The following is a 13,154-nucleotide window of genomic DNA, read 5'->3' on the forward strand; positions in this document are numbered from 1 at the left end:
AATTTTATGTAGAGGTTATAAAGTTTAAATTATATTATAATTGATATTATTCGTATTTTATTTAATTACTACATTAATAATATATTGCAGATTTTACTCCGACTTTTGTAGTCTGTTAGTTTGGCTGAATCAAAAATTCTACTAATTTGGTTCGCTATCTTTTATTTGTCAAAAAAAAAAAACTTTATAATCTACCATTTTAATTCATTTTATTTAACTCTTCTTATGTGACGGTATTTCATTCGTCCAATTTTCCTCTAAATTTGTATATTTTAAAAATCAACTTTTAAAATATCCACTCATTTGTTGTCACGTTAAAAAAATTGGATTTTTACATATGGAATATACAAATTTAAAATTAATAAAAGTACAAGGGCCAACTATGTATTTCTTTTCTTTTCAAAAGGTACCTTGCTGGTACAAGTGTTGCAATCTAAGCCATCTATTAGATTCAATGTATTAACGGTATGAATGTGAACAGATCTGAGCCATCCATTCCCAAGTGACCTCACATGTAAGCATGTGCATCCAAGTGGTTTCAAAAGAGTATTTTGGACTGATGTTGAAACACCCAAATCCAATTAGCCTTTTAAGTCAACCTTTCAGTCCTTTTTTTTCCTTTTGAGAGATAAATTTATTTATTGAAAATTCAATTTTTTTATTGTTATTTTTGGGTAAGAGCAAAATTTGTGTGTGGGTTTCATATGCATAACCAATGGTGTGCCTTAGATCACAATAATTTCCTAATTTTGTCTCATATTGACCTAAGAGATTGATAATTAATGGAAGATTTTTTATTTTCCATAATTATAGTTAGGTATTAACCCTAACCATAAATGGTAGAATATTACAAATTTAACATATTTATGAGCAAAATAGAAATGGGTTTAGTTAGAACCTTCACATGTTAATAACCATATTCCCATATATAATAGGTACTTAATGAGGTGAAGAAAAAAGAAAGTGAAGTACAATTTATAGCAGAAAAAGGTGGCAATTATGATTAAAGAGAATAATGAGATTTGGTTTAATGTTGATCAAATAAAGCATGGATTTTCTTTTGATCTTTAGTTACGACTCACTTACGTACAAATAAATCTGCATAATACGTATAATAAATAATTATACATTTAATAAATTTTAAATTATATAAAATAATTATACAAATTTCTTTATTTTTGAAAGTTTATATTATTTATTTTTGTAAAGTCATAATAAAATAAATTGCTTTATTTATTACCACCTTACTAAAAATTAATATTGTCATCTCTCTTTAGGACCACATTATTAGCCTTCACCAATAAATTGGCTACAATCTGTCCACTATCATTGCCAAACTTTAACTAAGACAATATTGAACTATTTTTCAACTATATGTCCTAACAATTGTCCTTTCTTGTTCAAAAATAAGGAAAAATCTTTTTTCACCATAATAACTCATCAATCAAAAAAAGTTACATAAACTTTATCTACCACTCATCCATAAATATAATTAGTATTATTTCACCATATGATCGGCTTTTATTTATAAATATATATTCTCATTCAATTATTTTAAATATTATGAAATTTAGCGTGTTTGTGATTTCAATTTAAAATTTTACATTGTCAGACATCAACTTTTAAATATTTATAATTTGAAATACCGAATAATTTTCCGTAAAAAATACTGATGTGAACACGGAAATAATATTTATATTTTGATTTTTTTGGTGGTGAAGTGGAGCCTACAAGACAAAAGCCATACCTCATCTATCAGCAGATCCATTCAACTCAATTGGGACCCAATTTCCTACTTCAACGGTGGTTTCTGTTTTGTTCTGTTCCTTCCCGAACTTTGACATTCAAAACTAAACTATATATTCACTTTTTGTTCGTTAAATTTTTCCAAATTTTCAGACACACTTTAAATCTTTCTTCAGACAGTTGAAATCTTTTTCAGACAGTGAATTTTGGGTCTTCTTGTTGGGTGCGTAGTGCATAATTTACATGATATTTCTCTGATCCTTTGTTTTCACTAAAATGGGGTTTTTACAGAGATTATTACCTTATTTACAGTTTGTCTGGTCTGTTATTTGTTTGTGAAAATGGGTCACTATCATCAAGATGAAATCTATCTTCAAATTTGTAGTAAAATACAATTACTTTCAACTCAATGTGTTTATGTGATTGCATAATCATTTGTTTTTTTTTTGTTTCAGTTCATTGTACTTGTAATAAGGGGAGATGTTCGGGTGCGTTTTCTAATTTGTCGACTCCAAATTTTACGTAAAGAAAAAGTACTTGTAATAACCAACTCTCGAGAGATTATCTGGGTTCTGAAAAAGTTTCAATCTTTGAAACCAAGTTCAAGATTTGAAGTCAAGGTAAGTAATTCAGATCTGGATTATCATTAAAATGTTATTTTATTTTGCTTAAATCTGAAGTTGGAGTATTTTATTTCGCTTAAATCTGAAGTTGGAGTATTTTATTTCAATGCTGCTTTGTGTCTGAACTTGCTTGTTAGATCTTATCTGTCCTTAAGTGCCAATTCTGTGAATTTCCTTTTATTGCTAATTAATTTTAATTGAGCTTAAGAATTTGTTAATGCTGATTTTGATTAGCTGTTGTAATTGATAATGTAGATAAAAGCATTTAATCTTATGTTTGTGTATACTTTGAGATGTTCTTATTCGATATTCGGGTTATTTATGTTAAATGATTTATATTTTCTCCATTTCAGGATGCATTTCTTACTTAGAGCAATGCATAATGCTTGGCAGCCTTAGAAAATAGAGGCTTTGTAAATATGGATCTCCGAGAAGATAGCTCTAGGTTTGGTTCTGCGGCGATAACAACTCTTAGGAATATGTCGTCGTCATCTTCAGCATTCTTTTCAGCAAATCAGTCGCCTTTCTTCTCCCCGAGATCATCAACCTGTCAGATTTCTGAATCAACAAGGTCGGATGCGCAATGTGACAGTATTCATTTGTGCAGTTCAGGAAATACAGAACTTACATCTTCAGCAAATGTGAGAAATGTCTTGCCAGACACGCCGAGAGATCCAGTTGCTGAAACCGGTATAGATTTCCAGAACTTTGATAGAATGTTTTCCCCAACTGGAATTTCAAACAGCTCGCCATATAGTTACAATGATTCTCATGATATCGGTTATTCTGGGTTCAAAGAGAAGCAAAGAAAACACGGAAGAAGCCACGGTGCGTCATCTACACCGGTGTCAGTTTCCCTACCGTCTTACAGACTGAGGAGCTGCGATGTCTTCATAGGCTTGCATGGGCGAAAACCTTCTTTGCTGAGGTTTGCTAATTGGCTTCGTGCTGAATTAGAGGTTCAAGGAATGAGTTGTTTTATATCAGACAGATCAAGATGTAGGAGTTCACGGAAACATGGCATAGTTGAGAGGGCAATGGATGTTTCGTCTTTTGGCATTGTTATTCTAACGAAGAAATCCTTTAGGGACCCATATACTATTGAGGAACTGCGATATTTTGCGAGCAAGAAGAATTTGGTCCCGGTATTCTTTGATTTGAGTCCAGATGACTGTCTAGTCAGAGACATAGTTGAGAATCGGGGAGAGTTATGGGAAAAACACGGAGGCGAACTATGGCTTTTGTATGGCGGGTTAGAAAATGAGTGGAAGGAAGCTGTTAACAGCCTTTCTCGGGTTGATGAATGGAAATTGGAAGCTCAGGATGGTAACTGGAGAGATTGCATACTGAGGGCCGTCACACTTCTGGCGATGAGATTGGGAAGGAGAAGTATTGTAGAACGGGTGACTAAGTGGAGAGAAAAAGTCGATAAAGAAGAGTTCCCATTTCCTCGAAATGAAAACTTCATTGGCAGGAAGAAAGAATTGTCTGAACTAGAGTTTATACTTTTTGGCGACGTCAGCGGAGACACAGAACGAGATTATTTTGAACTTAAGGCAAGACCGAGGAGAAAGAATTTGACGATTGGATGGAGTAAGAGTTGTTCAACAGAGGAAAAACGGAGGGAACGGAAATCAGAGAATAGAGCCAAGAAGGGGAAAGAACCAGTTGTATGGAAGGAATCTGAAAAGGAGATTGAGATGCAAAGTGCCGAAATTTCTAATAAGCAGCAGCAAGTAAAGCCGAAAGGTATCGGACGTTATGTGAAGAGAAAAAGATCAACAAAAATCGTATACGGGAAGGGGATTGCTTGTGTGTCGGGAGAGTCAGGAATCGGAAAGACCGAGCTTCTCCTGGAATTTGCCTACAGATATCACCAGCGGTACAAGATGGTTCTGTGGATTGGAGGGGAAAGCAAGTATATTCGACAGAATTATTTGAATCTCTGTTCATTCTTAGAAGTTGATGTGGGAGTTCAGAATAGTCTCGGAAAAAGCAGGATAAGAAACTTTGAGGAACAAGAAGAGGAAGCCGTTTCTAGAGTTCGCAAAGAACTCATGAGAAACATACCATTTTTGGTGGTAATAGATAACTTGGATAGTGAAAAGGATTGGTGGGATCAAAAACTCGTTATGGATCTTCTTCCCCGGTTCGGTGGAGAGACCCATGTCGTCATTTCTACACAGCTCCCTCGTGTCATGAACCTCGAACCGTTGAAGCTTTCTTACTTGTCGGGTGTGGAGGCAATGTGCTTGATGCAAGGCAATGTGAAAGATTACCCGATTGCGGAAACTGATGCCCTCAGGGTTATTGAGGAGAAACTCGGAAGGCTTACTTTGGGACTTGCGATAGTTGGAGCAATTTTGTCGGAGCTTCCTATAAATCCGAGCAGGCTATTGGACACCGTAAATAGAATGCCTTTAAGGGAAATCTCATGGAGTGGTAGAGATGTTAATTCATTAACAAAAAACAATTTTCTCTTGCAACTCTTTGAGGTATGTTTCTCTATATTCGATCATGCTGACGGACCGAGAAGCTTGGCAACCCGGATGGTCCAGGCTAGTGGTTGGTTTGCACCAGCTGCTATTCCCGTTCCTCTATTAGCCTTAGCTGCAAACAAGATCCCCCAGAAACATCGAGGAACTCGGCTATGGAGAAAGCTATTACGTTCCTTGAGCTGTACTCTTTCTTCTTCGTACTCCAAACGATCAGAAACTGAAGCATCTTCAATGTTGTTGCGGTTTAATATTGCGAGAAATAGTACAAAACTTGGGTATATCCATGTGAATGAGCTCGTTAAGCTGTATATGCGTAAAAGAGGAATATCAGTAGTTTCACAGGCTATGGTTCAAGCTGTCATTGCTCGCGGTTCTATATCTCATCATTCTGAACATATATGGTCCGCATTTTTCTTGATTTTCGGATTCGGTAACGACTCCAAGACTGTCGAGCTTAAGGTGACAGAACTGTTGTCGGTCGTCCGAGAAATGGTATTGCCGCTTGCAATCCGGACTTTCATTTCGTTCTCTCGATGCAACGCTGCATTAGAGCTGCTGCGCCTCTGCACGAATGCTTTAGAAGCAGCGGACCAAGCGTTTGTTACCCCAGTCGACAAGTGGTTGGACAAATCACTATGTTGGAAGCCGATCCAGACGAATGCGCAGCTAAATCCGTACCTATGGCAGGAGCTAGCCTTGTCGAGAGCCACGGTTCTCGAAACCAGAGCAAAGCTGATGCTAAGAGGGGGACAATTTGACATTGGTGATGATTTAATAAGGAAAGTTATTTTTATTAGAACTTCAATATGCGGTGATGATCATCCAGAAACTGTATCTGCTCGTGAAACTCTGAGCAAACTCACTAGACTTGTTGCCAATGTTCAAATCTATTCTTCACCATAGATTATATTCTTATGTAAACTAAAAGTTGCATTAGGATTATACAGAATTTTAAAAATAAAACTTATGTAAACATTCTAGAGAAATTTTTTGAATACCACTAGGTCGAAATTCTTTGATTTTGTCATACTTTTCCTCAATTTCTTTTTTATGAATATTATTTCCTCTTTCTGGATGAAATATTATAATTCTCTTAAATTTAGTGAAAATTTGGGGTGCCCAAAATCAAAAAGGATTGGAAGATGGAATTAAACTGAAGTTTTAAGAATGATTTGGGGACTGAAACCAAAATAAACGAAAAACTGAATAAATAATTACAGATTCTTAAGAAATGTAATATGTATATATATATATATATAAATTACTTTGTACATGTATAAATAAGCTAATAATTATATATAAAGTTTTTTACACAATAGTTAATGTTTAAAAAATAAATTTTCAAAATAAATCCATTACCACGATAAACCGAAATACATTAACTATTTTACAAAAGTGTAAACAATTGCCTTTATAGCTCAGTGGTAGAGCGTCAGTCTTGTAAACTGAAGGTCCGCAGTTCGATCCTGCGTGAGGGCATTTTTTTACCCCCTTTTTTATTTCGTTTGATACAATCTGATCTATATTGGAGCCTATTTATTCTTCAGTATAAATATTGAGGGGTTATTTTATACCTTTTCTTTGTAATTAAAGCGGGCAATGGATCAATCTAGCCCTTTAAGTTATAATTCAGGATCAAACAACTCTTTTTCATATATTTTGATCAATTCAGGATAACATTTCTATTTTCGGATCAATTAACTTGAACTCACATATGTTTTAAATTGAGTTTGTACATTTAATTGTTGCTTGTTTAATATTCAGAAAATAGAAGGGTTGTAAGCAGTGTTTTAAAAACCGAACCGGTGGCCGAACCGGTGAGGACACCGGTTTCCGGTTCAACCGGTTTAACCGGTTCAATGACCGGTTCAACCGGTTTAATAAATTTAAAAAAATTGAAAAAAATTTCTGGTTAACCGGTTTTTTACCGGTTCAACCGGTCCAACACCCGGTTTTTTACCGGTTAAATCCGGTCCAATCCGGTTCAGCCCGGTCCAACCCGGTCCAATCAAAAGATCCGGTTTTTCACCTTTTCAGACCGGACCACTGACCGGTTCGCGGTTCAACCGGTCCGACCGGCCGGTCCGGTCCGGTTTTTAAAACACTGGTTGTAAGAAACTACTATGTTAGCTTGAAAAAGTTTTTATTAAACCAAATTTTTACTCAGTACAGTACACACTCCCCGAGCAAATGAGGCATTTTTTGGGATTAATTCCTTTTCTATAAGGTATGTATTTCTTATTTTTATGTTCTTTTTGTAATTTTGTATTTTATACTAACAATTGTTATTTTTTATTGTGTAGGCTAGAATATAACATTGCCCTCATGTCACATGCACATACAGTGACTTTTGCCACTAGTTGCTGGGAGAATCGGCTAACATTGGAAAACAAATAACACATTAGATACCGGTTAGTCAGATTTCCAGTTAGGCAACATCAATTGTTTTCAGAAAACGGATTATGATTGTCTTTTTGATGTTTTTTTAATTAATATTACTTATTATCACAGTTTAGTTGGTCTGAATGAAATACTTAGATGGGCAAAAACATGAAATACTTACCAAGTATGTTGCTTATTATTGCAGCTTGTTTCTTTTACTTAAACGATATCTTGTCGTGCTATACCTTGTTATATCGAGGATTAATCATCTATTTATGTATATTTGAATGAATTATTCATGTAGTTCAACACTAATCTAATCTAAATTTTATGTTTAGGTGGAAGAGATGGACCTAGAATTTGAGTTTTGAAGTTATGTTGTTTTCGGGCGTTTTTTAACTTACCGGGCGTTTTAGTTTTGATAATTAACTGTTTTTTCATGTATTTTGATAGTATTTTGATGATAACTTATACTGGATAATGTTTTATATTGGTAACACTCTGCTTAAATACTAATATGCATACTGTCGTTTTTTGATGTTTTTTTTTTAATTAATCTCTTTTGTATTTTTATTCGGATAATTAGTTATTACGTTTAAAATTGAGCTTTGTTAGTATTTGTATGTTTAGCTGTTTTAAGTTGTTGGTTAATAATTATTCAGATTATGTACTGAAAAGTAAAAAGTGTATAACATGCCTAACTGGTTCCACCCCGATGTGTTATCAATTGAATTGTATACTTCCTAAAATTAAAATAAGATGTAAGCATGCAGCCAAATGATCATCATTAGAAACATCTGTTGCATAATAACATAAAAGATATTCTGATATGTTTAATCAATTTAAGAATATGATACAATCTGATCTATATGGGAGCCGATTTATTCTTCAGTATAAATAGTAAGGGGTTATTTATACCTTTTTTTTCGTAATTAAAGCGAGCAAAGGGTCAATGCAGTCCTTTAAGTTATGATTCAGGATTAAATCACTCTTTTTCAGAATTTTTGATCAATTAAGGATAATATTTTTTATTTTCTATTTTCGGATCAATTAACTTGAACTAAGATATGTTTTATGTTTTAAATTGGGTTTGTACATTTAGCTGTTGATGCAAATTAATGCTTGCTTCTTTAAAAGAATCTAAAAGAATCACACCTTTAGATGTTTGCTACTTATTTTGATAAATACTAGTAATATTTATCCAAAATTATTTTTACTTTTGAACTTGCACTTCAAATTGCTCATATTCATAACTGAAATAATACGAGTACAGTTCAATTTGTCGAATCCACAAATAAAGCATGCGCCGGAACTGCATAATCATTTGCCGAAATACAATCGGATGTAAGCATGTTGGCAAATTATTATCATCAGACAGCAAATGAGAATGGAAACCATTATGCATAGCTCAACAATTTACAGAAACATCTATTGCATAATAACATAAAAGATTACAAAGGCCAGGAAATTTTTCCATAATCCTTCAGTCTATGAGTTTCCATTTTGCAAGAGCTGCAAATCATGTACAGACACACTGGCAATTTATATTACATCGAATGCATGCAATTAAGGGTCGGCTTTACCAGCAACTTGCTCATCGTCAGACCCATAATCATCATCATCACCACTCAGCTCCTCATCACTTGTTTTTTCCTCCATCTTTGCCCCAACGTCCTCCGGCTTAGCATACTTCTCACAATATTCTGGATAGCAAAATGTTTATAAGTAACAGTAAATACCACCTAACGGAATGATGAAGAATATACAAGAAATAGAATAAATAACTAACGGAAAAGGTGACCCTTCAAGGTTAAGCATAGAGCTGCATTGGTGCTTTTTATTGTTTGAGTGCATCAATAACATGATGTGAAGCAACAAATAAACGGCTTTTGTACTTGTGTATTAAATGTGGACTAACACAAGAAGAACGCAGCCTTGGCATGGGTGAAGATTTAGGTCGAAATTTTAGTCTATTGCCAACTCTGTCAGTTTCACTAAACAATTTTGCATTAAATTGGCTGGTAATCCATGCACTAAAAAGATTTAAAGACTTCCGTATCATCTTTAACTTGATTTACTACAAACTCAAATTTGAAAATGAATCCCGTGTAAGCAACAATTTATCAAATATCATTTTCTTCTATATCAGACCACACCATGAAAAATTGCAACCACACCTTGAAATCTCTTCGAGAGACATGCGTTTCCAAAAACAAATTAGTGGCCAAGGTGAAACCAAAAAGTTGACCAGCAATGTTGGGGAAACATGATCATGAATACTTAAAGACCCCTGACCTGATTATTTATGTGGAGCAATTCCAATGTCTAGAATAACTGGTATCATCTACTACCATTCAATCACTAAACAAAATAAGATGAGTTTGAAACGCATAAGGATGGATTCAAAGGCAACAATATGACGGAATGTCATAACATAAAATAAAAACACTTCTTTGACATTCAACAATCTGTAAAAAAATCTCCAACGCTTAAAGAAGTCCATGCTCTTCATAGCTTCAGGCACCATGCACTTAAAGAAATATTGTTTTTCTTTGGACTAAAACACTTTTTATTAAATAAATAGGTCTTGAATTGACATCAGCAGCACACACTTCAACAAAGAAAATTTTCCTTTATTCAAAATAATAGCTTCAAGGTTAAAAAAGTGTACATACAAAAATTCAAATCCTCTTAATTATCAGGAGTAGTGACATTGATGCAAACTTTGATATCTCAGATTTGTTACCTTTCTGCTTGATCTTAAATGTACAAGATGAACTTTCTCAATCCTAACTATTCAAGACAACAGGAAATAATTCTTGCAACAGTTCCCATACAGTACAATAAAAAAAGTGATGATCGAAATGGTTCATGGTGTACTAAATAGCTGTGGCTTATCCTATCAGACAACTTCAAATAGATGTAGATACATGATAAGATATGATGACAACAAACAACCAGCTATAGAACTGGAAAATACTCACCAGCTAATTAGCTACTTCTCACTTGCATTTGATTGGATAAAGAAATCACCGACACAAAGTTGGGATGCAAATACTCTTAGCTGTGATTGTCGTCACTTTTCACTACTAATCAGGTTCAATGTTGAAATTGTAAGTTTCTACGCCATTATACTAGGCATACAAACCTCCCAATTTGGTTCAGTTCCCATACTTAAAATAGGATTAGTTATTAATCGCGATAAATTTATCTCTAACCCTTAGATTCATGAACTCCATTGACTATTTTCTTTTTTCATATAAAATTATCAGTATACAAATAACACATTATCAGAATTCATAATTCAAGTGTAAAGTGTAGAGTTTCTACCTTTGACTCTGAGATCATAAGTAGCCCTATCACGCATCATAAGAGCAGCAGCTTCTCCATTCAACGGATCAGATGGATTAGGATACAAAAGAAGCTGAGGAAGAAACACTTCAAATACATTCACCAGATCTGAAAGGATTTATAGAAAAAAGGTAACAAAATCAAACTCAAAATGCCACCTTCAGATGATAACACCACAAACTAAAAAGAATCAGAATCTTCCCAAATCGCACTTAAATTGTTCAGAAAAGAAGAATAAGCAAAGATTCTGTAGGTTTACCGAACATAGGGCTCCAAGTTTGGTTGATAACATCTAAACATACTGAACCCGACCTGAAAATCAAAAACAGAAAACTCTTTTTTCAAATCCCTTATGTTCAAGAATTCATCACAAAAAGGCAACACAAAACAAATTTTAAGGATTTCAATGTGCAAAAACTCACATTTCATCGACATTTGGATGGTATATCCTATTAATGAATCCGATCGACGGAGATTTATAAGGATAAGCATCCGGCAGCTCTACTCTTATCCTCCATACCCCTCCCTGATAAGGACCTGTTATGTTTCAAATAAACAACATAGTTGCAGCTCAAATGAACAAACAATCCATACAATAGCATCACCATTGATCAAAATCACATTCACTAAAACCAAACTAAACACCTCATTAAAAACAACAAGAAGATAAGCAAAATAACAAATAAACTTCATATAAACTTCAAGAACTTATAAATTAATTACCAAGAACCAACAAAAAAATGATCAAGAAAAAAATAAATTAAAGAAATTAGATCATGGGTATTAAAGATTATACTTTCTTTGGGTCCATTGAACTCAACATAGAATTCTTGCATGCCATCATTGACCATCTCCACCTTATAATCACTCATCATCCTGAAATGAAAAAACCCAGAAACAAAAATTAAAAACAAGATTAAAAAAACAATCAAATCTTTAAAAAACAAGAAAAAAAAGATAAAAATTTACAGTTTCATCAAATCCATCTCCCTACGTTTGCTTGGGGAAGACATTTTGTTGAATTTAGAGAAAAGGTTAGTAAGATGAGAAGTAAAAGATAAAGAAATGAAAAGTAGTTCAGACAACAGTGAGTAAAATTAGGCACTATTTATATTTCCAGTAAATCCCAAACTTGGGCGTCAATGATCACAGTAATTATTTTTTTTTTTAGTAAAAAGTCGTCCTTCAATTTATGAACTTAGCTTATATAAGTGAAACTCGACTTCCAATTTCACAATTTAATCCATAATACTAGTGATACTAAGAGTTATTTATATATAAAATTGGAACCATTCGTGTTTGTAGCGATTTAAGCGCAACTTTTAAAATTTGACATAAAAAGTCCATTTTTTTTATTTTTTTGGCATTTTCTAGCACCGGGACATTTGTTCTTCACCAAACAATGTCATTTTGGTGATTTTTAATGACTGGAACGATATCGGATAATGATTTTGAAATGCCAACAAAATAAAAAATTGGATTTTTTTATGTCAAATTTCAAATGTTGTGCTTAAAATCGCTAAAAACACGAAAGATTTGAATTTTATATGCAATCAATCTTATAATTAATTAAAAGGTTATTAGATCTTTAATTTATTGTCAAATATTTAAAAATGAAGAGTAGAACTATTTTGGATGTACTCTAGTAAGTAACCTATCAAAGCTATATCAAATTTGATATATATGAAGTGTTTCTACAAATTTATCGATTAGATGATCTTTTACTCATTTTTTCCCATGTTAATGTAATTGTGTTGAATATTCTTGAACTGCTGAAACAAACAACGAAATAATTTGCTAATTTGTTAAAACATTGTAAAAAAAATGATGAATTAATAAAAAAATTGGTTGAGTCGCGGATTAAGTCGCTCTCTTTAAAATATTTTGCGGTTTATCCATAGGTGCAAGATATCCTATAAATCACGTCGTTCCTTGGATAAAATAATCACTCTCAATACGACGAACATTGCAATGTGAATAATTGTTCAAATAACACCCTCAATATTTTTTTAAAAATTCAGCTTGATATTCTTTATGAGAATTCAGAGAGAAAAGGCATTGCACCCGATATTGTTAATTAGGTTAGATTATATTGTATTTTTAATTATGGTGCCATTTTATTATATTGTATTATATTATTTTGTATTGCTAATCAAATTTATTTTTTTGATAATTGAGAAGGGAGAGTGTTTATGGGAGAATTTGAATTCACAACCTAACAGTTTGGTGCATAATGCTTATACTATTTGAGTCATAATTCATTGATTATCCAGTTTGCTAATTATATTGCTATTGTATTGTATTGCTAATTGAGCAAACCAAGAGATTTTGTTTTACAAAAACGTTACAAAATTCTTTTAACGTTCAAAAGATAACACGCAATTATAAAAGTTCAGCCGGCCGACGGCGAATGACGCGATCATGTGATGGTTCGGGAAGGATTTATCTCCTTTTACTCTAATAAAACTAGATAAGTCTAGGGGCCAAAATTTAAAATATTGGGTCATCAATATAAACTTAATAAAGAATTCATCTCTTACCAATACAGAATTTT

The 13,154-nt window shown here is 33.2% G+C and overlaps 2 protein-coding genes and 1 non-coding gene across 3 annotated transcripts; 2 read left to right on the forward strand and 1 right to left on the reverse strand.

The window, feature by feature from the left end:
• Nucleotides 1–1,776: 1,776 nt before the first annotated feature.
• On the forward strand, nucleotides 1,777–5,894 carry LOC126678817 (uncharacterized). The gene is made up of 3 exons (XM_050373722.2): nucleotides 1,777–1,969; nucleotides 2,202–2,366; nucleotides 2,723–5,894. The coding sequence occupies exon 3, from the start codon at nucleotides 2,789–2,791 to the stop codon at nucleotides 5,768–5,770; it is 2,982 nt and encodes a 993-aa protein (XP_050229679.1). The 5' UTR covers nucleotides 1,777–1,969; nucleotides 2,202–2,366; nucleotides 2,723–2,788; the 3' UTR covers nucleotides 5,771–5,894.
• A 380-nt stretch (nucleotides 5,895–6,274) lies between these two features.
• Nucleotides 6,275–6,346, forward strand: TRNAT-UGU (transfer RNA threonine (anticodon UGU)). The gene has a single exon. It is a non-coding gene; the product is annotated as a tRNA-Thr (tRNA).
• A 2,285-nt stretch (nucleotides 6,347–8,631) lies between these two features.
• LOC126679322 (ubiquitin-conjugating enzyme E2 4-like) lies at nucleotides 8,632–11,688 on the reverse strand. The gene is made up of 6 exons (XM_050374320.2): nucleotides 11,570–11,688; nucleotides 11,397–11,476; nucleotides 11,023–11,137; nucleotides 10,860–10,912; nucleotides 10,580–10,708; nucleotides 8,632–8,952 (listed from the first exon to the last, which is right to left on the reverse strand). The coding sequence occupies exons 1-6, from the start codon at nucleotides 11,611–11,613 to the stop codon at nucleotides 8,816–8,818; spliced, it is 558 nt and encodes a 185-aa protein (XP_050230277.1). The 5' UTR covers nucleotides 11,614–11,688; the 3' UTR covers nucleotides 8,632–8,815.
• Between the last annotated feature and the right edge of the window lie 1,466 nt (nucleotides 11,689–13,154).

Source organism: Mercurialis annua, linkage group LG4 (assembly GCF_937616625.2).
Source record: "Mercurialis annua linkage group LG4, ddMerAnnu1.2, whole genome shotgun sequence".
In the NCBI taxonomy this organism is placed as follows: Eukaryota; Viridiplantae; Streptophyta; class Magnoliopsida; order Malpighiales; family Euphorbiaceae; genus Mercurialis; species Mercurialis annua.

Coding starts and splice junctions, on each gene's coding strand:
- LOC126679322 (XM_050374320.2), bottom strand. CDS start 11,613: ATGTCTTCCCCAAGCAAACGTAGGGAGATGGATTTGATGAAACT. Junction 10,913..11,022: donor CATCCAAATGTCGATGAAAT/GTGAGTTTTTGC, acceptor TTTGATTTTCAG/GTCGGGTTCAGTATGTTTAG. Junction 10,709..10,859: donor AACTTGGAGCCCTATGTTCG/GTAAACCTACAG, acceptor AAATCCTTTCAG/ATCTGGTGAATGTATTTGAA.
- LOC126678817 (XM_050373722.2), top strand. CDS start 2,789: ATGGATCTCCGAGAAGATAGCTCTAGGTTTGGTTCTGCGGCGATAACA.